This window comes from Chlamydotis macqueenii, chromosome 2 (genome assembly GCF_036417535.1).
Source record: "Chlamydotis macqueenii isolate bChlMac1 chromosome 2, bChlMac1.mat, whole genome shotgun sequence".
Lineage (NCBI taxonomy): Eukaryota > Metazoa > Chordata > Aves > Otidiformes > Otididae > Chlamydotis > Chlamydotis macqueenii.
In genome coordinates, this window is record NC_141557.1 from 71083858 (window position 1) to 71111377 (window position 27520).

At 36.9% G+C, this 27520-nt stretch overlaps 1 protein-coding gene across 2 annotated transcripts; it reads left to right on the forward strand.

Moving 5' to 3' along the window:
* SLC35B3 (solute carrier family 35 member B3) lies at nt 1-27520 on the forward strand. 2 transcript variants are annotated; one of them, XM_086740228.1, is made up of 10 exons: nt 1-151; nt 4689-4972; nt 6298-6419; nt 8344-8498; nt 10070-10177; nt 14993-15090; nt 16474-16566; nt 16977-17088; nt 21489-21558; nt 23815-27520. In XM_086740228.1, exons 1-10 carry the CDS (start codon nt 1-3, stop codon nt 23963-23965), a joined length of 1344 nt encoding a protein of 447 aa, XP_086596354.1. In that variant the 3' UTR covers nt 23966-27520. The 2 variants fall into 2 exon arrangements, with proteins under 2 accessions (XP_086596354.1, XP_086596353.1); XM_086740227.1 differs by having other exon boundaries at nt 30-170; nt 4694-4972.

A 27520-nucleotide genomic window follows, 5' to 3' on the forward strand; every position in this document is an offset into this window, starting at 1 on the left:
ATGCGCTCGATGCTCGCGCCGACCCCTGGCATCCCTTCCGCCACTTCCGGCGGCGCGGGAGGCTGGAGGGAGGCAGCCGGGTGCGCGCTGCAGCGGCGGTTGGCGGAGGAGGGCGGTTGGCCGCTGCCGCCGTGCCTCTTCTCCCCTGCGCCTCCTCCCCGGCCGAACAGGTACGGGGGGCGGAGCTGCTCCTCCCCCGCCTACCGGGGTCGAGCGGGGAGGAAGCGGGGTCGCTTCCTGGGGAGCGTCACCCGGCAACTGGGGGCCATGGAGGCGGCGGTGAGGAGCGCGGGGGGCCGGGGCCGGGGCCGGGCGGCGGCCGGAGGAGGCAGCCGGTTCTGGCTGGCGGTAGGGTTTTGGCTGGCTGGAGGAGGCGCTGGGCCCTTGGGACCGGTGAGCAGCCAGATGTTCCTTTCCGCGGAGGGAGGAGCGAGGGATGGCGGCTCCAGAGCCTCCGTCCCAGCCCTGCCCGGGGCAGCCGGCAGGTGCTCGGGCAGAGCCACGTCTGTCTTGGCCTCGGGGCGTGGCGTGGGCCGGCCCCGGCAGCTCGGGTGGCGAAGGCTAGTGGGTAGGAAGGAAGCTTCAAAAATGATGCTGGTCCCTGTCCTCCTTCCCTCTTTTGCCTTCGGGGCAGGAGTCGGGTACCATCAAGCAGAGGATCTGCTCGGGTGTCCGACAGATTTATGTATGCGTCCCTCTAACCCGGAGTATCCCTGTTACCGTGCCAGCTGCTGTCGTGCCATGCGACATTTGTGGACTTGACTTTCAAGGAAGTGTATCTTGGCCAGGGCCAGCGTGGAACTTGCCTTGCATGGCTCAGGCGAGCGATTTTTTTTGAGAGTGCTGAGATGCTAGTTTCTGCCATACTGATGTTTTTAAAGGGTGTTCTTCAGGGTTAAATAAAAAAGCTCCAGCACTTTCATAATGTTTCTTCTGTGACTGATGCAAGTCATGAACATTTTGGAGGTCAAACAAATTTTGCTTTTCTAGTTACCTGTTCATTTGCTTTTTTATTTCATGTAATAATCTCTCTATTTTACTTGTTTGCGGGGTTAAAATCTTGCTGTGCATGGGACTTTTTTCAAAAGGGGAGGAACAGAAAGTCCTTGATCTAAATAATGTGTTTACATTTTTACACACAGGAGGAAAAAAAAGAGGGGAATATGCTATTTTACACACATCAAGACAGCTCTTAAGCCACTTGACTCTTCATAAAACAGATTTTTTGCTGTGTATTTGTACAAAAGGTGAATCAGTTGCTTGAGGGATTTTGGTGAGAAGAGGCTGAATAACATTCTTGATATTTAAAAAAATAACAGCTTGAGAGGTCACGGTGGGCTTCAGAAGAGTTCTGTCACTGTTAGTGGAGAGTGTTTCAAATGGGTACATACATTTACAGTTTCTCCAGTAGTTGAATAATGTTGCTTGAAATGTTACTTGAACATGGTAATTTTTTTTTGTTTTCTTTAGAACGTAATAGAGAAAAAACAATTACTATGCATTATCTTCTTATGGATGGCCTTGGACATGACTACAGCTATCAGTGTTGTTTCTTACTGCTTCTTACTGGTAGACTCAGTAATCTGCAAGAAATTACATGGACAGCTTGTAAACACTGATGGTGTTCCTGAGGAAGTATTTTGAATATAAGTAGTTGAAAATCGGGAAAATTATGTTAGTTGTGTGGATTAACACTGGTAGGCAGCTAAGCAGTACACAGCTGCTTGCTTACTTTCCCCCAACCCCCAGAGGGATGGAGAGAAGGAAAAAAAGAGGAAAAGCGAGAAAACTTATGGGTTGAGATAAAAATTGTTTAAGAAATTGAGGAAAAGTGGAAAAAGAGACAGAAAATAAAACAGGTGATATAAAGGCAATCCCTCCTCCCACAGGTAGACTGATGCCCAGCCAGTTCTTGAGCAAAAGATGGCTAACCTCCCTAAACCTGCTCTTGCTTTTTAGTGCTGAGCATGATGCTTTATAGCATGGAATATCTGGTTAGTTTGGGCCATCTGTCTGGTTGTGCCCCCTCCCACCCTCTTGTGCACACCCCAGTCTGTTCTCTCTGGAGGAGGGCAGAGGAAGAAACAGAAGAGGCCTTGGTGCTATGCAAGTTCCACTCAGCAATGGCTAAACCATTAGTGTGTTATCAGCATTGTTTTGGTCACAAATCTAAAACACAGCACCGTACAAGCTGCTGTGAAGAAAATTAATTCCATCCCAGCAGACCCAATCCGTAAATATACTTGTTACTCTTTCTTCTTCCTGCTATTTCTTCTTATCCTGAAACAGATATTACACAAATAATATCTCAATTAGTGGCCAGAGTGGAAAATGTAGGTACAAAACTACGCGTTATTCAATTCACTCCACTTTTGGGCTCTTGAAGCACACATGACCGTACATGGCTATACCTTCTGCTGGGCATATGCCATTCTCTTTGTTTCAGCTTGGGTGAAAAATGAGGCTCAGATTACTTCTGCAGCTCTACTTCCTGCTGGTAAAGCGTGACATTAACAAATGCTATATGCTTACCAAGACGAAGTGTACACTGGACAGGAAAGATCTGAACAGGCACCAATGAAAATACAATTTGAGCTAAGATGTCAGCAATGGATAGATTTCTAAATACGTTGTCATTCCTTCATGGTGATTTGCTCCTTGGGCTTGATCCTGGGAGTCCTGACTTTGCATGCAATTCTTCTGAGGAGGGTAGTAATTCATATCCTGGTTTAGTGACCAAGTAAGGATCACAGAGTATCTTCTACAGGGACTCTGCTTTCCATAGTGGTGGAGTGCTATAAACAAAAGACTAAAGGGAACTACTCGTTCAGCCCAGTCGTAACAGCTCTACATAACTGCTTTCATAAACATCACCTTAAGAAGAGTTCAGTTATTCCTTCATTCATTTTTAGGCTGCTCCAGAATACAGATAGTGCAGGGATTAAAAGGTAGTTTCTAGTAAAGTTTGTTCGTGATCACTTCATGCCCATTTGCTTTCATGCTACTGTCATTAAAATTAAAATGACTTTTCCTCCTTAGTGGTAATCCCAGTGGTACGTTCAATAAAAGTAATTCTGTTTTCTTTTCAGCAGGGTTTTGCTGGGCTAGACAAGTTGCGCTTTTGTCTTATTTCAGTTCATAAGGTGGGCAATCTGTTCTTCCACCCTGATGTTTTTTTGCAGTTGTTCTTTGAATCTGTCTTTAAGGGTGATCAGAACGCTGTATGATATTGTACGTGAAGGCTCACTAGTACGTCATTGCATGACATAGGGTCTACTTAAACTTTTCCCATTTTTTTATGGCCACCTCATTTTGGGTTTAACTAACAATCCACAAGGGTAAACTTTCTACTTCTTGCTTTTGGTTTTCAACTGAAAAGCTCTGAATTTAAACACAAATACTTATTATAGTCCCTAAACTACTGTTACAGTCCCAAAGCTGTTCTTCCAGAACTTTCCTAGGAATCTTGTTCCAACCTGGTAGTAGGTTGTCTCAAAAAAGGGAACATAACCACATTGCAAGTTTTATACTTACCCTTCACTTTTCAGCGAAGCTTGTCATTTCTTGTATTGTATAATAAACTACCGATGGCCATGCAGATTACACTTCCTACATTTATTGTATGGTCTGGCTTTTATATATTAGCACATTTTCCATTTAAAAGCAGTGTGAAAAGTATTTTTCATACGTGTGTGATGAAGAGAAGTATTTCTGAGCTAGGAAAAACTAACCACTAAATAGTTGAGACAAACAGAATTTAATTACTGATTGCTCGCTTAACTAGATGCTGACTACACTTAAAAATCTTGAGACAACTGACAAACCAATGTAACTTGAGCCTGAAAAGAAAAGAAAAAAAAAAAAAAAAAGCCTTAAACACCATACTCTCTGCTGAGCTGGAGAAAATAATGATTTGCCTGTCAGTCTATTAAGCTGCTAAATTCCTTCTCCTGGCTTCAGTTATCCAGTTTTGTTTTCTATTACATGTCAAAATGGCTGCATATTTTTAATATTAGAGGGATTACCATATGGTAGACCTCATCAGATAACCAATCTGGCTTATTAATCTTCTTGTTTCCATCTTCATGTTCTTTTTTCTCAGAAGTGTGTGAGAAGTAGTGAATAGATGTGAGAATGAGGGGATAACTTTACTTACAGTTCAACACTTGTAACCAGTCACAGGCTCAAATCTGTAATTTTTAGCAAGGCTTCCTGTGTAGTAGACTAGTCTGGTATATTTTGCTGGGAAAATGAAGTAAAGTAGACAGAACCGCGGTGCTTCAATATCAGTTCTTTGACTGTGATTTGATCATGAGGATCATTTCTCTCCCAAGCAGTCACTCCTGTAAGTACTGGCATAAAAGGGCTAGTTTGAGCCATTGTGATACTGAAGCTGGTTTTCTGTTGCTGGTCTTCTGGGGTCAGTTTGTTGTTTTGTTGGTTTGTTTGTTTTGGAGAGCATAGGAATACTACTGCCCACATGAAGCAAAATTGCTTTCATAAAGTGGTGTCAGCCTCTGATATTAAGTGATGTTAACTTTGGACGTCAGGAAAGATAAATAAAATTTGTGAATAAAAACAATCCAGCAAAACTTTTAAACCTTTGCATTTTCTACATAAATGTCACAATTGTTTACTGTTACTGTTGCAAGGTTGTGTCTTTTGTCTTATCTGACTTCAGTGTTTCTTTCAGCTTTCAGACGGGGGACACACAGAAAGAGAAGAGCAGAAAGACGATAACAATAGCACCGAATGCAGCGAACAAGAAATCATGGATCTGAAATTCACTTCATCAAGAAAATACATTTCCATCAGTGTACCTTCCAAATCTCAAACTATGTCTCCTCATATCAAATCAGTAGATGATATTGTAGTTCTTGGCATGAACCTCAGCAAATTTAACAAACTTACTCAATTTTTCATCTGTGTTTCTGGAGTTTTTATGTTTTATCTGATCTATGGATATTTACAGGTAAATGCTATGAATTTGTGTCTTAGGCCTATTCCTTCTACCCCTTTTCTTCAATATCACAGCAATATAGTATGTATTTTAATATGTATAGATATTTAAAATATATACTGATCACAAAGTCAAGCTTTCAGAATTCAAGATCAGCAAGTAATTGTATAAGTAAGATTCCGTTACAGTTCACATGCCTACAAGGTTTGGTTGAGTTGGACTTTCATAACTTGATCTTTTACTTCTGTGTGCAAGATACACCTTTCAATATTGTTTTGAATGTGTATTTTTAAATGTGATTTCATCATCTTCTGAAAAATTGTGGAACTGTACAGACTGACATGTAAGTCTTCATTGATGCTGAAACCTTTACATGTCATTGAGTTCCGTGAGTGCTGTACAGTAATAGTAGTCTGCTCTCTCTGCTTCCTCTTCAGAACAGGGCTGAAATATTTTCTATGGTTGGTTGTTAAGCAGAAACATAGTGTTTATGCTGTTTTAGTTAAACATTTCTTTTTCTGCTAACCTTTTCTCTTTTGTCTTGAGCAACAACATTTCTGTTTCTTTTTAATTTTTTTTAAGTTCAGTTGAGTCTTCCAATAAAACTATGATTTTATGATTTAAAAATTTGATAATTAAAAATGACCATGTTTCCAATGCAGTTTTCAAAAACAGCTGAGAATTTAGGTAAAGTTACTTCAAAAGAGTTAGACGAAGTTAGTGGTAATTGAAAGCAGAATCTCAAAAAGGAAAATATTAGGTAGCCTTTTGTTTCTGTAACTGACACATCTACATAATTCTTCAGGCAGTGCATGTATTTTTCTATAACAAATTGCTCTGATTTTAAATGTTCCTACAGCCTGCAAATTTATAAGCTCACAAGTGCTATTTAATGTAGGCACTCAAAGTATTAGGTGCACATTCCTCAGAGATTAAAATTACCAGTAAATACATCCGTTAGAGCAAGTTTGTATTTAATTTATTGTGAGCTATTTATAAATTCCGGTTTAAAACTGTCTACTAAAGTAAATTAACTGAAAAGCAGACAGGAAACCATCTATAATTTGAGATAAATATTGATGGATTGAATCTATTCCCGTGATGAATCTATCCATTAATTTCAGTGGATTTACACCAGCAGCAAATTTTCTCATTGCATTTCAGAGAACCTAAATTGTCTTTTTCAATACTTAGCAAGTTACATATATTCTAGTTAATAACCAGAAGCTGCAAAAGCTAGATTTGCATGTACATGAAGAAGAAAAAATCTGTTGATTTTGCTTCTATTTAATATGTTGGTGTATGTGTGTCACCTTGGTGGATTTTTGTTTTTATAGGAATTGATATTTTCAGTGGAAGGTTTTAAACCGTTTGGTTGGTACCTCACTTTAGTGCAATTCGGATTTTATTCCATTTTTGGACTAATAGAATTGCAGTTGATTCAGGACAAAAGGAGAAGGTATGTGTTTTTCCAAGCATTTTACCCACTATCCATTAAATTAGAAGCATTTTTATTATTATGGTAAATTTAAATTCTGTTGTTTGAGTGTGAATACTGTGAGGCATTGATAGCAGTTGCATAGTTAAAGTAATGTGTATTTACTGGATGGCACTAGAAGATGTTTTATAAGCACCTGCTTAGATTTCAGACCTGTAAGTAGTCTTGTTGACTGTACTGTTACTTTGTCCCACTTACAGAGCATATTCTACCCTTAAGGTTGCTGATACAGACTGATTTATTTATGTGCTGCTTGGGATCATCACATCTAGAATAGGGTCACTGCACTGCCCAGTACTTGAAGCTCTCTCTTATTGAATTCCTTTTCCTCTGACCTTGGCACCTCCTTACTGAGAGGTTTCTCTAACATGCTGTGCACTGTGGAGAGCATCAGAGGTCTGCTCTCTGTTTGCCACGTGGCTGTGTAGGATTGCTTCAAAGGATGTGCTTTGGTTTTGAATTTTTCATTTAAGATAGCACTCATAACACACTGCCACAAAATTATTCTGTGTTTTCACTGCAGTTAACCAAGGACATTCTCACTGTCTTGAATCCTATGGATGTGGGATAGTTTGATCTGACTCAGTGTTTTGACAGTGTCTGGCTTCCTGCCCAGCTACATAGCCTCTGCAAACTGTATATTGAGGCCCTCTGGAAGCTTGGATAGAGGCTGTCATGGTGTACGTGAATTTTAAAATGGCTTTAAAGCATTACGTCCTAGTTGAGCATAACTAGTTTTCATTACCTGTAGTCAACCTTGGCTGATTTTCCAAGTACTGATTTTAGGTGATAGAATTATTTTATAGCAGAACAATGTAACTTTGAGAAATTATTGTTTTTACTTTAAACACTGAGAGCTTAAAGTTATCTGACTTTTTGAGATGCATTGGATAATATTGCATAGTTACCTTTTGGGTGTTCTGTAAGTATTATTTAGGCTTTGATTACCAAATAGTTGCTGATGTTTATGAAGCATGACCCTGTAAGTTGTGTTGGAAATATAGATCTTACAGAAAATAAGATATAAAATATGTTTAACCTAGGCATCATCTTGTAGACATTAAAAATATCTGTTTCCCAATTTTTATCCTGAATTCTGTTTCTTGAATTTTAATTTTTTTTCTTGCATGCCTCAGAGTATGCCTACATCATATAATGAGTTATGGATAAGACAGACTTACAGCAGGACATCTCCTTATGTTGCTTAATGTGGCTCTGAGTATGCATAAAAATAAATGAACATATGCACAACAATAACTGTAGAAAATCACTTCACAAAGCGAGTACAGTGATTGCTAAAAATTACTGTTGGATCATCTATTGTGAGGTAATAATTCCATCAAATTGCAAACAATGCATCTGAAAATGTTCAGGGAGCCCTCAGTTCATGGTATCTGAGTCACTCGTCTCTTAGTTCTGTTGAGTTTTATAAACAATGGTACTTTTTTCAGCTTACTTAGTTCTGAAAATGTCAATGTTCATGTGAAAACTTCACCAAAAAATGCATACCATGACAGGACTAAGATTCAGGATATCTTGGTATACCAACCTTCTGTGTTTCCTTCAACAAACAACCTGAAGCCTTTGTCTTGATTCTTCTGTAAATAATATACCTTCTTAGAAGGAGGTTAGAGTTAATACTTGAATACTTCATCAGACATGAAGAAAATAAAAACTTCTAGTTGAATGCTGTTTATTAGCTGTAATTAAAAAAAAAAATTGAAATCAGTCATTTATGTGCACTTTTTAATTTCTATTATGGAATGAAATTCAGTGAGAAAGACGGTCAAGTTGTATTACAAACATATTCATTCATCTAAATCTTCAAAGCTAAACTTCCTCTAGATGCATCTAATACCAAGATTTGTACATTTATATTTTGTAGAATTCCTGGCAAAACCTACATGATAATAGCGTTTTTAACAGTGGGAACTATGGGTTTGTCAAATACCTCTTTAGGATATCTGAATTACCCTACCCAAGTGATCTTCAAGTGCTGTAAGCTGATTCCAGTTATGATAGGTGGGGTTTTTATACAAGGTAAGTGTTAGTCTTGCTATCACATGGTTTTTTTTATTGTTTCTTTGGGAGGCAGTCATATATGGAATCCTGTATTTTGTTAAATTCCACTGAGGCTCTGAGGGACAGATAGCATTTTTTCCTGTAGGAGAAAAAACATGAATATTTGAAGCCTCTCAGAAAATGTACAAATAGAGTTAGATGAATACAAAACATGGGGAAAAAGAAGTTGTACAGGTCACTTGCAAAACTTCATTTTTATGCAGGCTTTATTAATTTTTAAGTAATATAACTTTGTTTTCTAAAATAAATCACTCAATAAATTAAATATGTTCAATATTGAAATAGAAAACTTGGAATGGAAAACAAAAATAAAAATCTAGTCATGATTTGTGAAGAAATCTCCTAGTCTTTGAAAAGCTTGATTCCTAAATTCCTAATTAAAATTCCTAAATTCTGATTAAACAAACATTTAATCAGAAATATACCTGACTTTACATGTCTTTGGCTAGTCCTAAAGTTGTAGTTTGTATTCCAAGAACAGAAAAAGGGATCTGGAGAACACCACGTAAAGACTGTAGTTATGTGAATAAACTAAATACTAAAGTATTTTTTTATTTAGAAGACGTAAGTATATTATAAAAGTTTCTATTTCTTCAATACACAAGAATTAATTAAGTCAGTAAAGCTCTGTATGGGCAAGTGTTATGGAACAGAATCTAGAATGATGTATTTCTGTTTCTGTAGTTAATTCTGGCCTTCTAGTTGCAATAGAAAGCTGAACTTTCAGAAGAGGTTACGAGTTTACATATGCATATGCACGCACAATATTTACTTTTCACTAGGAGTCATTTTTGTGTCATTTTAATGCAGAGCGATTGGTATTCCCTTAAAGCTTTCTGAAACTTTATATTGTGTTTTAGTAGTATTGTATTCTCAGAAGCTGTACTTTTAAAAAATAATTACTTTTTTTTAAAATTTTCTTTTAAAATTTTCAGTATTAAAACATTCATTTGGAAGCTTATATTGAAAGTACAGCTTCTGGGAAAGGAATATATTATTTCAAAGAAGATATACTAACTCCTGCCTTTTATTTCCCTACCCTATTTCTTTCTCCACAACCCAGCACATCCCATCTCTCTCAAACTGAGGGACAATGTAGGTTCTAGAAGTACCCAAATCATCTGTTATTGTTTGAGAATGACTTCTCCCTAATCAATAAGGGCAGCCTAAATGTCTTGCATGAGAGAGAAATCTTAAGAAAATATCTAAGTTGTCCTGAAGTTGCTGAGATGGTGCTTTGTGAGGGAGGATGTGCTTTATATTATTGAGAATGTGCTTTATGACATTAGGAGTAAAACTAAAACAGACCAAAAGAATCAGATAGTATCTGTTAAGGTCCTCCTCCATGTTAGGAACTGTTGTAGAACAAACTAATTCCAGTCATGTAAGGCCAGAGCATTAAGTCTTCTGCTTAAGTAAAAGTGACATTGGAACAATTTTTCCTTTGCCTTCTAGTCTGCTAAACAGGATAAACATGAAGTTCTGAGACTCTTAACAGGCCATTCGTGTTGTTCGTATTGCTTTTGTAGGAAAACGTTATAATATTGCAGATGTGTCTGCTGCCCTGTGTATGAGTCTTGGATTAATATGGTTTACTTTAGCTGACAGCACAGTTGCACCAAACTTCAACTTGACAGGTAAAGATTATATTCTGTTTTAAAGTTTAATGAAATGCTTGCTTTTTCCTACAATAAGCATTCCATAGAAGTTCTGAGCGTTCTTGGTGGACTACCTTCACGTATCGTATGGACAATGCAGGTTTCATTGTAGCTGTGCACTAGCAGAACTATATCTCTGGCAGAAGAGGCCTTAATTCTAAGTGGTAGTTTTTAGGTTCTTAAAACTTCTGGAGATTGTACCCTTTAGGCTGAAATGTCTTGTGCTTGTTCGCAGGAAATACTTACTTCCCAGAATATATGTTAAAATGAATATGATAAAATTCATGCTGCCCATTTTAAAACTTCAAAAGATTCATTGTCTTTTCTAGTTAAACCTTTAAGTCTTTTTGCATTTCAGAGCCATTTACTTTATACTAATTGCTGGTCTCACTCAAATTTGCTGTAGTTCTTAGCTGGAGCGTCCACGTTCTAACTTTTCTATGCTGAACTTTTCTATGCTAACATCAGAAGGAAAGAAAACATTTTAACCTGCTTGGGTTTAAAAACTTAGTTGAATTTATTTCTCAAATGACAAGGGAGAATTTGTTGTTCACAAAATCCGTGTTATTTACTTGTTCAATGTTTGGATTAATACTGAACCTTGAAAACTTTTCAATATTCAAGTTTTAGTGTATTCTCCCTTTGAAATTCTGATATGAGTTGCAGCAACTAATACAACAGCCATTCAATGTGAAACCTTTGTTTCTTAATAGTGGAGGCACTGATTAAGAAGTTTTGTTCCTAAAAGTAATAATAAATTCAGTGTTTTAAGGAAAAGACTTTTTTTCTGTCCTTACAAAATATTATTTCATCTAATGTTAGTAATGATCAATTTGTGGTGTTGTCTAAACTGTATATATCTTTTACCTGGCCCCTAAGTTAATTCTCATGCCTTTTAATGTAATTCCAGTGCTACTGGTAGTAGAAGAAATTATGTAAGTCTGTAATTTATATAACCTGCTCTGCATTGAATGTGTTTATATGTGGTGTAACTGGGTGGCTACTTGAAGAAAAAAATACTTTGAGTACTGTTTAACATTGGTATGCATGTAATTATATTCTAGTGTTTCTGATGTATAGATATGTGTTACCATTACAGCTATTTTTTTTGCTATAGCCTCTAAATGTATTCAGATGTTAATATGTTCCTTTTGTAAAATTTGAATTGTTTTAAATACATGCCATGACTTAATTCTGAAAAGATTTCAAAAGATTATTCTCCAACTGAATGGGATAGGGTAAAGTGCAGCAAATGTAGCAAAGTCCTGACTGCCCTCAAAGATCTGCAAACCCTAAGATAAAAAACTTTAAATATCTTCAGAGAATAAACAAGGTTGTCTTACATTATTAATTTATTGTGAACACTTCAAACAAGTCTGCTTATACTGAAGCTTAGAGCACTGCCATTTGGAGGAAGTTAGTTCGGTGGAAATGGTATTTAGAAAGAACCCAAAAGTCTGGATCTCCCGTTAGGAACATGATTCAAAGTTCTCCTGCTCACCTTCTGAGAAGGTTCTCTCTGTAATTCTCTATCTTTCTGTATTTCTCTTCCCTATTTTCTTTTATTCTCATGTCACTTAATTTAGCCAGGAGAAACTTTTCATAATGGAGAAAGGTGGAGTTTTTCTTTTTCTTGGATGTATTATGGAGAAAGATTGTCCCTTCCTTCAAGAAATTTTGGTATTGCAATACCAAATTGATTTTTGGTATTGCAGAAATAGGTAACTGCCAAAGTGTAAAACCAGTGATAAGAACTATTAAAAACTTTGCTTACTTTGCAAAATGGCATATTCTTTTGAATAATTACACTTTTCTTGATGTAAATCACAGAATAAGAACTGAAAGCAGAGATAGAGTTTAATTTTATATCTTCATAGAGTGCCTTCAAAGAAATAACAAAGTGTTTAAGGCTATTAAAACTTTCAAAATCATAAACAGCAATTAAATTACTGTTTTCTGAAGTTGCAGTTTTATGTTACTGCCTACTTAGTGCCCTCTAATTCCCGAGTTCATTCCAGTGATGTATGTAGAACTGGATCTATGCAAACTAGTATGATTCTACCATGATTTCATGTAGCTTCTACTAACTTAAGAACAACCTGTTTACATTTCACAGTTATAAGAGAGCAAAACTATGCTGTGAAGTTAAACAAAACACATAATCTTTGTTGTCTGATGCAAATACTACAAATGGAGCATAAGCAGACATAAAATATTATCTGGATATTATCTGGATGAACAATTTTACAAGTCCCTTTTTTTTTTTTTTTTTAATTTTGTTCCTCTTGCTATTGAAATCTAATCTCTGGGCCAAAAAGGAATCTCCACAGATTTTATTTACAAATGAAAGAGGTCAGCCAAGAGAACAGAAACCGTCTTCTGCCAGAACAGGTACATATTTGTAACTAAGGAAGAAGTATAATTTTCAAGATGGAGTTAATGCTAAGAGCTCAAAGCATGTCCTAGTGTTATCAGATTGGAGAGGAAGTGGTAGATATTCTGAATAGCTGTGAATAATAGATACAAGACTTCCAAAAGAGAAGCCAGAAGAGAAGAGTGTGCAGAAAGAGACAGTCTAGAAACACCGTTGCTATGGGAACTTCCACTGTTCTGACATTACAGATGTTCAGTGGAAAGTAACTACTTTCAGTGAAGACACAGTAGAAGTATGAATTCCATGAAAATTCCTCCACCCTAGCCTGCTTTTACAGGTGCAGTTTAGTCTTTTGCAGACTGAGGTGTTTCATCCTTAGCTTCACTGTTGTTGATACTACTTGGTTAGCTACCTCTACTATGTCTTCTGATCTTATGTATGGCAAGCTTCTAAAATGTAGAGTGTTAAAGAGGTCTTAATGGGCAGGTAATTTCCAAACAACCCTCTAGTCTAACACATTTGCGTGGTGGGAATTGCAAGTGTGAGGATGTATTGTATTTACATTGCTTATGTAAATATCCAATAGCTTATAAACGTGTAAGCAGTGTTACTATTCTAATGACTTCAAGCATCATGTTAATAGTGTAAAATACAATGTCATGCAGTGTTTCAATCAAGTCTGTTGGTGCAAGACCTCCAGGTTTAATTTTTTTCAGAGCAAATTTAGGACCAGTTCTTCTAATAATTTTTACTCGTACTTTACATATTGTATAACATTACTGGTCTCGTTCAGGGTTTTGCTGCTGCTCAGCAGGTGCAGCGCCATCACAACAAGTGGAATAATTTTTCTCTTCATACTCCAAACTGTGCATGTACATAATATTAACCTGTGACTCGTCCCTACATTTCTCCTTTCCATGCACACTTGCACTTCAGATTCCAGATAACCTTTTCATCTCAATCTGGTACTGGACCCATGTGTTTGTCCAGTGACATGTCTGGACTGTTAAGCACCACTGGAACCAGCATGATAGAGAACAAAGATGAAGACGTACTCAGTCACTTTGCAGAAGTGATCTGCAGCGAGGCTGTTGCTGAGCTAGGGGTGTTACTATGCCTTTGGACCAGAGCTGAATCCATGGAGTTAATATTTCTATACTGTGTTCTTTCGCATAACCAGTATTATTCAGGTTATTGTGTCATTTCCATTGACTCATACCTTTTGCAATGCCTGATAACTTTGAGTAATGAAGAGTCTTCTGTTGCTTTGATTGCATGAGTCTAGCCTGGGAAAGGAAATGGTTCCCAAACTGAAAACACTGGTTTGGAAGTTCCCATATATCCAGAAACTGACCAAGGAGATGCCACCTTAAACTTCATTCATCTTAGAATTAAAAGACTAACATTTTTTAAAATCCTAGGAGCTGGGATCTTTTTTTTCTTTGTCAGAAGCTTATATTCCATGTGGTCCATCAGAATGCCTATTTTGAGACCTCTGATAATAAGAACACAATATTAAGAAAATATAATGCTGTTTGTTTCTAGTCTTCCACTCCTCATTTTTCCCCGACGTTTAAATATTTTAAGGAACCAACACTAGAGCAGAGAGTAAATATGATTTTGATGACTGATGTTGTCTGTAATGTTGTATACTTAGGAAAAGTGGTATTTCAACCTCTGTGCATCATTAATTCCTAACTTTTGCAGTATTAAATACAGCAGTTGTTACGGTCATGAAAGAATCAAAATTTGGCAGTTGGGAAATGAATTGTGACAGGCACGGATAAAGAGTTATTCATTTTTGTTATTGGAAAGCTGATTATATTACTGACTGTGTAGTGACTTTTTTGCAAACAAATATGGTAACCTAAAACAACGGGGTTTGTACCTGAACTATAGTTTTCTAAAATTAATATTTCAACTATGAAAGATTTCCACTGTGATTCCTCTTGCATTTGTTCTGTTGTTACATCTAACATTTCTATTTGCCTTTGTCGGGAAAAATAATCTAGAATTAACTACTCAAAAGAGTATGTTCTCCGGTTGTTTATCATTTAAAATATCTAAATAAATGCAATTGACATTCTTTCACTCTTCTTACTACAAAAACTACAGCTCATGTCTTCATAGCAATCCCGATGTTCCTATCAAGCTTAGAGAAACACGGTACTCAGTGGTTAACTGGTGGAGGGAATGGGAGTGGACACTGCTTTATACTAGTATAATGAAATACTTTTGCTGACACTTAGAATATTATATAGAGGGTGTATTATTAATATTTTTCTGTTCCTGAGATTTGGTTTTTTTCAGGATAAGTACAGAGTGGTTATCCTCACTACTCTACTTCGCTGCTAAATATGCTATATATTTATGTATAGAAACAGATGGGTTGTTTGTTTGTTTGTTTCTCCTTCTATTAGGTGTGGTCCTAATATCCCTTGCCCTCTGCGCAGATGCAGTTATAGGAAATGTACAGGAAAAAGCTATGAAGCTGCACAATGGTTCTAATTCAGAAATGGTAAATACCAGATTTGTAATTTTAAAAGAACACTTTATATCATATACAAGATATACAATGACAAAACGTGAAACAAGGGCTCTTGATGTACTATTCTTGGGGTTTTCTGTTTGTTTAGGAGCTTTTTGTGTTTGTTTTGTTTTGTTTTTTAACTTTTCAGTGGTACTGCTTTCTGTGTGCAACTTCAAATGTGTATTGCAGCTACAAAACCACTTATTTCTAGCAACAATTTCTTTGTCTACCCTGCAGGCCAGACATCAACGGAGTGTTTTCTGTAAGGTCATGCACTTAATCTCTGAAAAATACATACTGTTCTTCTGGTATAGATAAGCATGTTTTACATGGAACACATTCCTTTTCTTACTCTGATTCTAGAGTGTACTAGCACTTGAGAGGCAGCCTTTTTTGAAGCTTTTGAAATCAGTAAAACTCTGACTTTCGGAGTGGGTGAATATGTGAGTTCCTGATTCAGTGAAATACATGATTTTGAAAAAGTCTTACTTGGTACTTCTGATATACTTAATTGGAATGTAGATTAGCTGTTCATATGGTCTGACTTTTTTTTTCTTTTTAGACAAAGCTTATGTTTGGCATCTTTTATATTTGGCATCTTTTTCTCTAAAATCAAGTAAATACAACAGCTCTGTTCACTGTCTCCATTTTTCACAAGAAAAGGCCACTAAATGTTGCCCGGTTTTGTTGCCTCTACATGGGAAAGGACAGGATAAAGATTCTTTTGTTGCTATATGAAGCTATGAATTAAATAAGGATACAGACAAAATGAAGAGCTTACCTGTTTGCTGAGCATAGTCTGTTCTGAGTACTGAACTAGGCCAGAGCTGCTCGTATTTGAAAATCTTGTATCCTGTAACCATAATGCAGGTGTGCCATGTATGTGATCTAAGTGACAGAGATCAAACTTATGTGACACTTCTGGAAGTTCATGGTGATTATGTGCTACCCTTGACACATTTAATGTAATATGAATCTTTACTGTGCAGGATAAGTAGCAGAAAACAAAGTACATTTACCATATTATTCAAACTATTAAATTACATAGTTATGTGAAATTATATTTAGGCTGTGAAATCCTGAATTTGAAGGATTTACCACAGTCAACATTGACCTCAGGATATTATTAACTGACTTATCTTACAAAACTTTTTTTGTGTAGTTGTGGGTAGGAAGAATGTCTCTAACACTTCTTACTCACTTTTCACTGTACATCAGCTGTTATAGGAATCCTAGTAAAAATGTCTTCAAACACTGCAAATTAAACTCTGAGAAGTTTAACGTATTAATAGGGCCAAGCATTTGAAAGCATTTAATTTTGTCCTTTTCTCTAGCATTACTTGGTAATTATTTTTTCTTAAACTATTCTAGGTTTTGTATTCCTATTCAATAGGTTTTGTGTATATTTTATTTGGATTAACATGCACTACTGGATTAAGCCCTGCAGTAACATTTTGCTCAAAGGTAGGTGTAAAGATTTCCTTTTTTTGATGAAGAACCTCACTGAAAAACATTGCTCTGTATAGTTTAGAAAATCTCACCACTTCTCTAAAGTTCTACTTTCATCATGTAAACTGGTTAACCTGTATAATTCATACATTAAGCAAGCTGTTAGTCTTTGATGTATAAGAAACGGTAATGTTTTAAAAAACAACAAAAAAAAAAATCACAGGACCAGACTTATGAGCTTATGATTTCATTATTATTTTTCCATTATTTAACTAAAATTAAATAAGGATCTTTGCATGAATGCATTGTTGAACAGCTTATTACTGTTCAAGCAGTTGATTAAAGTCTGTAGTTTTATGTCATTTTGCAATACCTCAGGGTTTGTTTTACATTTTCCTAACAGGCTTTTTTTGTTGTTGTTGCAGCATCCAATTCAGACTTACGGTTATGCATTCCTTTTCTCCCTGACTGGGTATTTTGGCATATCCTTTGTTCTAGCTTTGATTAAAATCTTTGGTGCCCTTCTGGCTGTAACAGGTAAGAACAAATGACATCTTTACTGCTTTTGGTATAAAAACATAAAATAATCCTATTTTATTAATTTGGACAGATCTTTTGAGAATTGTGCTTACTCTGGCTTTTTTTTTCCTGTTCTTTGTGCTGATTGATCTTGGTTTGTGGATCTTCTGTAGTATTTTGTGTTTGAGAGCTTCCTGGTTATTTCTGTGCTGCAGTTTCAGCCATGGAAGAGCCTGTTAGGTAATCTTGTGCATATAGCCTGTGTTGTCTTTGAATGCAGAAACAACACTGTTCTAAGCAGAGGAATTGCAATGGAAATGTATAGCAAGGTGTAAGGAAAAGACATGTATTATTTGAAACATGGAAGGAAAATTAAGGATGTTCCAGTAGAGCATAGTAGACAGTGTCATAGTTTCTAAGCACAGAATTTCTGGAGATTTTCAACAAATGGTATTGCTAGAAAAAGTGTGAAGAACTCCCCTAAAGCTTCTGAATGTCCATACACTCTCAGTGGAATGCTGCTGTAGCAATGCTAAATGTACACTCGTGACACAGTTCAGTTTAAACTGAAGTGGAACAAATTCTAACTTTCGTGAGATCTCCTCAGTTCTTTTTATTAAACTGAATGGAATAAAAGGTGTGTATTAGTTTTGGAAGTCAGAATTTGAACTAAACAAATTTCTGGTGGGCTGTGTTACAGCTATTCTGTTATCTCTAATTTGCAATTTGTGTATTCACAGGAGGGGTACAAGCCTATCTTTAATGGCAGAGGCATACTCTGTTTAGTCTTTCAGATCATCTTCTAGCCTTCCAATGTAATTGTCCCACAAAAAGTGGAAGCAGTCATATTATCTGTTAAACACTTAGTACAGCATATGACTGTATCGCCCATGCTAGAATAAACAAATGTAAAGAAGTCTGCTTATATATTGAAAAGATTTGGGCCACTCAGTGGTGTGTCTGTTAGCCACACATGAATGTGGAACAATTTAAGTCCCTGAAGTATGTAAGAAGCTACTGGAATCTTCTCCACACTAAAAAAAAGTCACTAAATGCCATCCTGTCTGCTCCTGTGATAGTTCATGCAGAAATAAAAAGTTTCTGTGTTGTGATGTTCTCACCTAATAGTATCATAATTTCCCAGCATTAAATGCAAGTCAGACCTGTCTGCATTGGCATGCTCCAGGTATGTGTCTGGATAGATGAGGAATGAAGCAAGAGGCAGTCACAACCATTATAGATTTTTCAACCTTTATAAATATTCAGACTTGACCCTTACCCCATATGCAGCTGGACATACTCTTCATGTTGATTAATCGATCATCTGGAAGAATCATGTGGAGAGATTGAAATGCTGCTGCCTGAGACTGGCTGTCTATGAGTGAGGAAGCTGCTGAGCACAATGAGTCTCAGCACTGTGCTGGCAAGTGATGGCACCTGGTTATGCTTGGTCTTTACTAATGCATTGGCTGATGTGTACTTAGAAACAATGAAAAGTATTAAAACTAAACATATTCTGAGTGGAGGGACAATTGTATGGCTTCAGAGAAGGAAGTGTGTTGTGTTCAGAACTTACTGATACTTTGCCTGAAATCCTTAAAGGAAGAGGCAGTATGGAAAATCATTAACTCGAAGGAGTGGCTAATAAGACAGATGAGACGTAAGTTGTGACTCGGAAGTTATTTGTACTAGTTTATTGTGGCTTGCATCTGTATTTGTGAGGCTGTGGCATATTTTATTATACACCTGAGTGTCACAAAGCTAGCTACAGCCAAATGACATAACTGTGTTACAAGTGAATGCTTTTAACCTGTATCATTATGAGTTTGTAAAACAGTCGAGTGACCGAAGTGTTTACATATCAGAACGTCCTCAGCTGTTGTAATACGAGGAAATGACCTTGCTGTTCATTTTAACAGCAGTCAACGGCAATGTTTACATTTTTAATGTATCTAACAACACTAAAGGAAGAGTCTGACACTTGATCATTTTTCAGCATCTTCCTGTACGCCTGTTTTCAGGCTATCCCTAAAATTATTACTCTTTACTTTATGCAGCTGCTAAAGAATGTAAAATTGTTTGTATATAGACAATTGTTGCTTCCAAACTCTAAAATGTAAGTTGAGTGTATTTTTCAAAAATCATTTATTGCCTATCTAGCTTCTCCTGTGATTTATGTAGACATTGAAGTAGTCTGTCAAGAACAATTACATCAGATTCATTCCTTCCTGAGGTTACTTTCCCTTAAAATTACGAACATGAGACACAAGGGCCTGGGAGGGGAAGGTGTCAGCAAGATGCCATGGAGCCATTTTCTCCTCTCTGCTCCTAAAAGCTGGTTTCTGTGATGCTCTACCTAATTTGCAGTAGTGGAGAAGAAAATATAGACGGTTGTTTTCTGACCTGAGGATTACATGCTGTGCTTTCCTATTAATTGTTGGCTCTGCAGCACTGCTGTTTTGCAATTTTTTTTAACAAAGTTCGGTATGTCTCCTGACTGGAAATTGGCCCAGATGAGAGGCTTGGTTCATGTATTAAAATAACTCTCTAAAAAAAAAAAAAAAAAAAAAAAAAAAAAAGTCTTACTGTGCTAACAAATATTTAAAAATGCTGTGAAATAGCAAACCCTTCCCAGGTTTTCTTATACCTGACCTTGACAATCTTAACACTTGAGCCCTTTTTGTCTTGCCTCTAGCAATGTGAAAATGTTTATTGTGCCTTGGAAGAACACTACATTCATTATTGTCCCTCCCACCCCATCCACCCTCCCCCTTCTTGGAGGGGAGTGAGGTGAAAGAGTTTAATGAAAATTGTATTTCTATTAGCAGAATGAGAAATTATCAGACTTAATTGGGAAAAAGAAGAAAAGGCACTTAATTTAGAAGGAAATGGTTACATAAATATTTTAATTAATAACTGATTTGAAAGAACAGAAATAATCGTAATTAGAAAAACTAAAGTAATGTAACCATTTTTTAAATTATTCATCTGTAAACTGTTTTCTAATTAAAACTCAATTTTCTTTTTCATTCTCCTTTAATTTTTCATATAACAGAAAACCATTTTATTTGATGCGCATAAATTTCTTAAAATTTAAAGAAAATTGTTACTAAAAAGTTGAGACTGGGGCAGGTAAAGCAATGGTGAAGGCTGTTTCTTCCACTGCATAACATGCTTTTAAGTAATTATTTGTTTATGGGGGAGGGTTTGGGAGAATGAAACTTGCTTTACTAGCCGTAACAGCGTGAATATACATCAGTAGTCATTGGTTCCTCTTGTCAGTATGTTACAGTAAGACTAATGTGAATGTGGTTACACAAGTAAGACTTTCCAGTATGATGTAGTAAAAAGAACTTCATGGTAAGCAAAATATTATCGATTAAGAAAAAAAAAATTGGTTTTTTTAGGTGCAGACAGTTGTACTGGCGTCTTTCTTAAGTGAAAAGCCTGCACTATCATATAACACCTTCTCAGGCCCTTCATCTTCATAACTAGACTTGTACGCGTGGCTGCATTGTTACTTTTTTAAAAATAAATTTCTGTAATTTCTACTCATTTATTGATTTTGTTTCAAGGATAAACTATATAGGTTTTCCAGTATACACAGTATGCTAGCAACACTGTATTCTTGCTCATACTAGATAGCATTGAAATTGATAAAATAATTGTTGGAGCTGTAGTTACTTTGAGAGTAACCCAAACAGATGGTTTACTTCCATTCTGGCAACATGATTGTGTTCTCAACTTTTCGTACTACTTTGGTTCTTTCTAGGGATAAGATTACATGTAGAGGGTGATCTCTTAATGGTTTTGACAAAAACTTCCGAATGCGTAATCATTGAAGTCTGATATCCTTGGTCTCTTAGGTTTCTAACCAAAATTGTATTTCTCTGTGCTGTTAGGTAAATTTTCAGTTACTTTAAAAGAATGACATGATGCTGATCCCGTTCCACTTAAAAATAAGGCCCAAAACACCACTGAACTGTCGTAACATGAAGTGGAAATGGCAAGAGATTTTGTGTATCCAAATAGTGATACCACTTCTTTCTGCTTTAACAGATTAGTTTATACCATCAGTTACTTGCAAGGATTGTTTTTTGCTTTTAGATGTTGTGAATTGATTAGCATGAAGTTATTAAATATAGCAAGTCTTGTTCTGGAAGATTCTCTGCTGTGGATACTGTGACTGGAGCTGATACTACTGATGCAGTGTAATTGTTTCAAACAGCATATGGTGCTAGCACTATTTTGCACTGAACTGGGGCATCTGCACTCTGTGTTTGCACCAAGGATGATCATCATTTTAGCCAGACACTTAATTATGTAATGAGGTTATCTGCTAATATTGAAGACTATATTATGGTCGTTTGCTGTAACTGTATTCTTAAAGAAGTAAATATTTCTTTTTTCCTCTGCAGTAACAACAGGAAGAAAAGCAATGACCATTGTGCTTTCTTTTCTGTTCTTTGCAAAGCCATTCACATTCCAGTAAGTATTTATAGTTTTAAATGAGTTTTTATGTATTTTATAAAAAAAAAAAGTCTTAATCATGGAAATATAACAACAGTAATGTCGTAGTTCAGCCCCGATCAGACCAGACTACGCAGTCTCTCTCTCACTCCCCCCACACTCTGAGAGAACAGGGAGAGAAAATATAAGGAAAAATGGCTCAAGGTTTGAGATAAGGACAGGGAGAAATCCTTAAAGTTACCGTCACGGGCAAAACAGACTCAACTTGGGGAAAACTATTCATTTATTACTACAAACAGCAGGATAATGAGACAGAGAACAAGATAACCTCCCCCCACCCCTCCCTCTTCCCAAGCTTAACATTATCTCTACCAACTTCCCCTCCCGAGTGGCACAGGGGGGGAAGAGGGAATGGGGGTTGCGGTCAGTTCATCATACATTGTTTCACACCGCTGCTTCATGGTCGGGGGAAGAACTCCTCACATTCCTCCCCTGCTCCATTGTGGGGTCCCTCCCACGGGCCACAGTCCTTTGTGGAACTGCTCCGGCGTGGGTCATCTCTTCCACGGGTGCAGTCTCTCCAGAACAGCTGTCCCAGCGGGCCCTCCACGGGACGGGCCACAGCTGCCTTCAGGCATCCACCTCCCCCAGTATGGGGTCCTTCACGGGCTCCAAGTGGATCTCTGCTCCTCCGTGGACCTCCATGGGCTGCAGGGGGACAACCTGCTCCACCATGGTCGTCACCACAGGCTGCAGGGGAATCTTGGCCAGGAGCCGCATTACTCCTCCCCCTCCTTCTGAACTGACCTTGGCGTCTGCAGCCGTTCCTCACAACAGGCTGGTAGATGTCTCTCAGGATCTTTTTTTACATCTTATTCACTTCTCATCTCCTCTCCACTTCTTGCAGCCGGGCTGGACCGAGTCGGGCCCAGTCGGCCACCTGGCAAGAGGCCAGAGGGTGAGGCCTGCAAGGCCCATGAGGCCTGCGCCTCCCTCTCTGCGCCTCTGCCCCCGCTCAGCTTCTTCACATCTTCTCTCCTCTGTCTTTTTTTTTCTGTTTTCCCATTCTTAAATACATTATCGCAGAGGCGTTATCACGAGACATTCTGCTACCAATCGGCTCGGCCTTGGCCAGCAGCGGGTCCGCCCTAGGCCTGGCCGAGTCCACTGAACAAAGGGGGGCGACTTCTAGCAGTTTCCTACAGAAGCTACCACCTTAGGCCCCCCCCCACTAAACAAAACCACGACACGTAATTAATCACTTTCAGGCTTTAATGCTTTTCATTTTGTGTCTTCTACAAATGTTGGCAATCTGCTGTAAGTATTGACTGGCTTGTTGATGCTAGAGAAAATAACTTCCATTTTTGTAAAGGTCTGGAAGACAAGCTATTCCATTTGTTGGCTTTTTTTTTTTTTTTTTTTAAGAAAAATCTTACATAATATCTAGAACTTATGATACTTAATAAATTATTTGAGTACTTTCTCTGTGGAGGAAGATTTGGCTGAAGTAATGCATTTCCTCCGTTACAGTATTGTTTCCCCTTTTATGAGCTCAGGTTTGAGTTCTTAGCTAGCTCTTTTAAATAACTGCAAGCTTCTATTATCTTGATATATTACATTGCAAGATTTTTGAGCTTGGCTTTCTTCACTATTTTTAATTTCAAGGAAGAGCTTACATTGAAAAATGCAGCTAAGTTGCTATATTGATCCTAATTGCTTTTGGTTTGAAACAAAATAGTATTCCATTTTATTGTTATGTATAAATTTATTTGAGATTTAAGAACAAAGCTTGCAGCCAAATGCTCAAATGGAATTACTCCAACTAAAAATCTTGAGACTTAAAATAACAGAGAGCTGAACCAAAAATGTGCTTACATTGGGAAGTACGGATATAAGGCTCTGAGTGAGAACACATTTTGGACCAGTAATAGCGAGTGTAGCTTGCATAACCATAGGAAGGAAAAACATACTAAAACCCCTCAGGACTACTTTATTCATGTGAGAAAGAACAGTTACTGCCTAGTTATTATTTAACTAGAAATGCGCCTTAATAAGCTCTCCAGCCAGGGAAAAGGAAGGGTAGAAGGATAGTAGTAATAAGGATTCAAGAAAATTCTCTCTGAGTCCACTAATTTGTGGGGATTTTTTTCCTTAGCGTCTTCTCTCCTTAATGTAGTCACTTTATTTTTATTTAATCCACAAATAATTGTATGTAATAGCTACAGATAAAGTGCTAATGGTAACCTTTTTTCCCCTCCTCTCCGTCCCCTTTAGGTACGTGTGGTCAGGCTTACTGGTTGTCGTCGGTATATTTCTTAATGTTTACAGTAAGAATATGGATAAAATTAAACTGCCTTCACTGCATGGTCTCTGGAAAAAAAGTGTGGAAGAAAGAAAAACAAGGACGTTGTCACAAACTGTATAGACAGTGGTTTATGCCTTGTCTAGACTATGAGTTACTGTTATTATTTTATTGGAACAGTCTTCAACTGATTCACTTTCCAAAGGGAACATTATTAAAACCAAAGGAGCTGAAGGCATATTGTCTGCTTGCAGATCGCTAGAAATGCACATTTTTGTGAGCCCTTTCTTCAGAGCACTTGAATTCATTGTGAAAGGTGGTGTAGCCCATTGTCAGATGGTGTTATCAACCAATGAAGGACAGCAGCTCCTGGCAAACTCCTGAGAAGCTGCACTTCAAGTGGAACACAGTAGAACACTAATTTGGGCATTTTAAGAATATTGGCCATGTGGCTGATTTGAGATTAGTGGTTCTTTGTCTTTGTTAATTGTCTAGGTGGAGTAATTTAAATGTCATACTGTATTAACATTTAGTGGAAGCTAATCAACAACTGGTTGACCAAATTGCGATTTTAAAAGTGGAAGGTTTAGAATATGGTATGTTGTCACTCGTTTTAATTTTAAATAAAAGTGTTTGGGCTTTTTTAAGTTATTGATTAGATCATCACAGACTTGGTATTTATTGTTAAAATTGAATTTTTTATGGGAATGTTAAGGTGTTACTCTTTCTGATTATTGCTTGCAAGTAACGAAAATGAGATTGAGTTTGTGCAGTCAACACCAATGCTAGAGGGGAATGGACTTTTAGGACTAAAGAAGGTGAGAACATAGAATGAAAAAGACATGATTGAAACAGTGGTGCAAGAAGCTGTAATTTGCTTATTCGGTGGTGAAGTACAAAATTTTTAGTGGCTTGTGGCCCTCCATATCATAGTGGTGTAAAGAGACGTGGAAGTTCTCTAAATTAGTATCATCAAATCAAAACTCTTCATTTTCAATATTGGAGTAAAGAATTAGCATCTGCTAATGTATTTGGAATGCATATTGTGTCAGTCTTTGTGTCTGCCTCTGATGAACTTAAGAGGATTAGGGTACAGATTACAGTTTTCTTTATTTAATGACAGGAGGAGACAATGTACTACCAGTCTGTCTTTTTCATCATGAATTTAGGAAGACTAAGTCCATTTATCTCTCTTACTTTCATATTCGACTCACTTTTGAATCACTTGCAATCTCTTTCATTTAATATATTTAATAATGGCACTTTAAAAATACTAATCACCTTAGTTCATTGTTTTCGTGTTATCATGATTTTTTTTGTTATTGCATCTCTTAGATGCATCTTGGTGTGTGTTCTTTCAACTTAGACAAGAGTAAATTGGATAACAGAATTGTACAGCCAGGAAGAATATACAAAGAATTAAAATATCTCACAGGATTGCCTTCTGCCAAAAATACTAGCTTATGGAAGTATTCAAAATGTGCAAAATGTTTTTCAGACATTTAGGAAGAATTGCTATTCTGAGGAGCTTGTAATCGAAGCACAGGCTCAAAATGTGCCTTAAATTCTGCTTATTGAGTTGGTAGCTAGTATATGTTGTATGAAGTATGTTTATAAAATCAGAGGTGGAATAAAATAGCCATCTCAGCATGATGGGACAAGTAGATGGAGTGGAGAGCTGCACTGATGTAACTGCACTGTTTCCAGCACTTAAGCTGCTGTGGTCTGTAAGCAAAGCCTTTCAACCTATATACACCCAGTGTTACCAATTTCTGAGAATTTATTGCATGTGACAACTTTGTTTTTTAAATTCCCAGCTGCTGCATGATTGGTTGTGTCCTGGATAAGGTAGAGAAGTGTGAATTTGATGAACAGATACACCTTGAAAGAGAAGGATGGCCTGCCATGGCTGTGCATTTTCACGTTGCAGCTAAAGTTTAATGATAAGATATAAAAAAAGAGTTACAATTTCAAATTTTATGCAAGAGTGCATTTGACCAAGTCAAGGGAATTGATACATACTTCTTTCCTCATAATATTTATCAACTTTTATATTCCCTTGCATTCTTTTCACTAAATGAAGTTGCTCTTTCCAGTGAGATCATTACCTATCAAGCATAAAAGAGGGGCAGTTTTTTTAACAATTGAGAAGAAAGTCATTACAGAACATTTACTGCTCTGTTTACTAGCTTGGTGGAACTTGGTAATTAGCATTTGAGCATCGTTTTGACAATTTTCAGTCTCAGTTTTGTCATCTGTAAATTCTGTCTGTGGCTAAACTATATTGAACTTCAGGAAGCCGAATTATGTGAAAGCTATCATACATGCAGAAAGTCATAGTAAATATAATTCATTTGGCATGAGTTTTATATAAATAGATGAGAAGTCACTCCCAAAGTTTCTGACTAACATTCAAATACAGTATGTAAGTTGCCAAACTGTCTATGTAATCCAGTTTTGTCTCTATTTTCTCTCTTTGGAGAGGGTAGTGTTCACAATAATCTACCTTTTAATTTATTTTCTCTTGTATAAAAGACTGAGTTAATGGAGCACACGTTAGGGGAATTTTTTATTTTTTTATTAATTTTCTTTTTCATAACTATAGAAATGTATGGGTTTTTTTACAGGTGTACTTTAAAAAATATTTTTGTAGGCAAATGAATGTTGTAGATTTAGTGTGAATAGCATAAGCTTAAGAGTCAGATTTTTATTTTCATAGATGTGAGTCTAGTACTTGCTAATCAACAATACATGTGTTAACAAAAATGCACACACAAATGAGAGTAGTCCATAATTTGCCACCTGTCACGGTCTGTGCAGTTTCGTGCTTTCATTGAGACATTAAGAAAACCTTCATTTCAGTAAATTGCTGCAGGTGGAGTTTTTTTAATAAGCTTTATAGCACATGCAAGTAAGAGAACCTTGCAAACCTCCAAGTGTTCTTACTACAAAATTTTGGTTTAGGATCTTCTGTACTGTATATGTATGTTGGTTTTGTGTTGTATATGAAATATGAATAAGGGCTTGTCCACAAAGTAACTGTAAATTCTTTATTTTTTGTGTAAAAGCACTTATATTGGGATGTTGGTTAACCCTTCCTGATGTTGCTGTGTAGGCTGATCATAACAACTTTTGCATTTTGTACTCATTGGCTCCTGGACTCTCTACAGTAGTCATTATGAAACTACAGGAAAAAAAAAATGCATTCTGTCACCTTACAATGTAGTAGTATCTAAATATAATGTGAATAAGTTGCTTCTTTTGTTACACAACTTTCTCCTCTCTACAGAAAAACTATGATATAAGAATTAGTTATAATGGGATTGAACTTCACACTAAAATTTAAGGCTGCCCAGCGTCTCCATTGATGTCAGCATCTACCTCTGTGACACCCTCTATGTCTGCCTCCTTTGGAGGACTGAGGGAGCTCTATTTTCCTAAATTAGTATGCTTTTGCAGTTGCTTTCACATTATATTTTTGCATTCATTTGGCACACTTGAATACCAAAGTAATTGACTGTGCAGTGGGTTTCTTCAGTATTTCAGTACTTCAGTATCATCAAACAGCTGATTATTCAGGTATCTGTATATGAATACAAGTGTGGAAGAACTGATGCTCTGAAACCTCCCCTAAACAGCGTTTCCTGATACTGCATTAAACTGTTTTTCTTAATCTTG

Excerpts from the sequence above, each read along its gene's own strand:
- SLC35B3 (XM_086740228.1), top strand. The coding sequence starts at position 1 with ATGCGCTCGATGCTCGCGCCGACCCCTGGCATCCCTTCCGCCACTTCC. Across the intron at positions 10,178-14,992 it reads ACCAAACTTCAACTTGACAG|GTGTGGTCCTAATATCCCTT; the intron begins GTAAAGATTATA and ends TCCTTCTATTAG. Across the intron at positions 21,559-23,814 it reads GCAAAGCCATTCACATTCCA|GTACGTGTGGTCAGGCTTAC; the intron begins GTAAGTATTTAT and ends CGTCCCCTTTAG.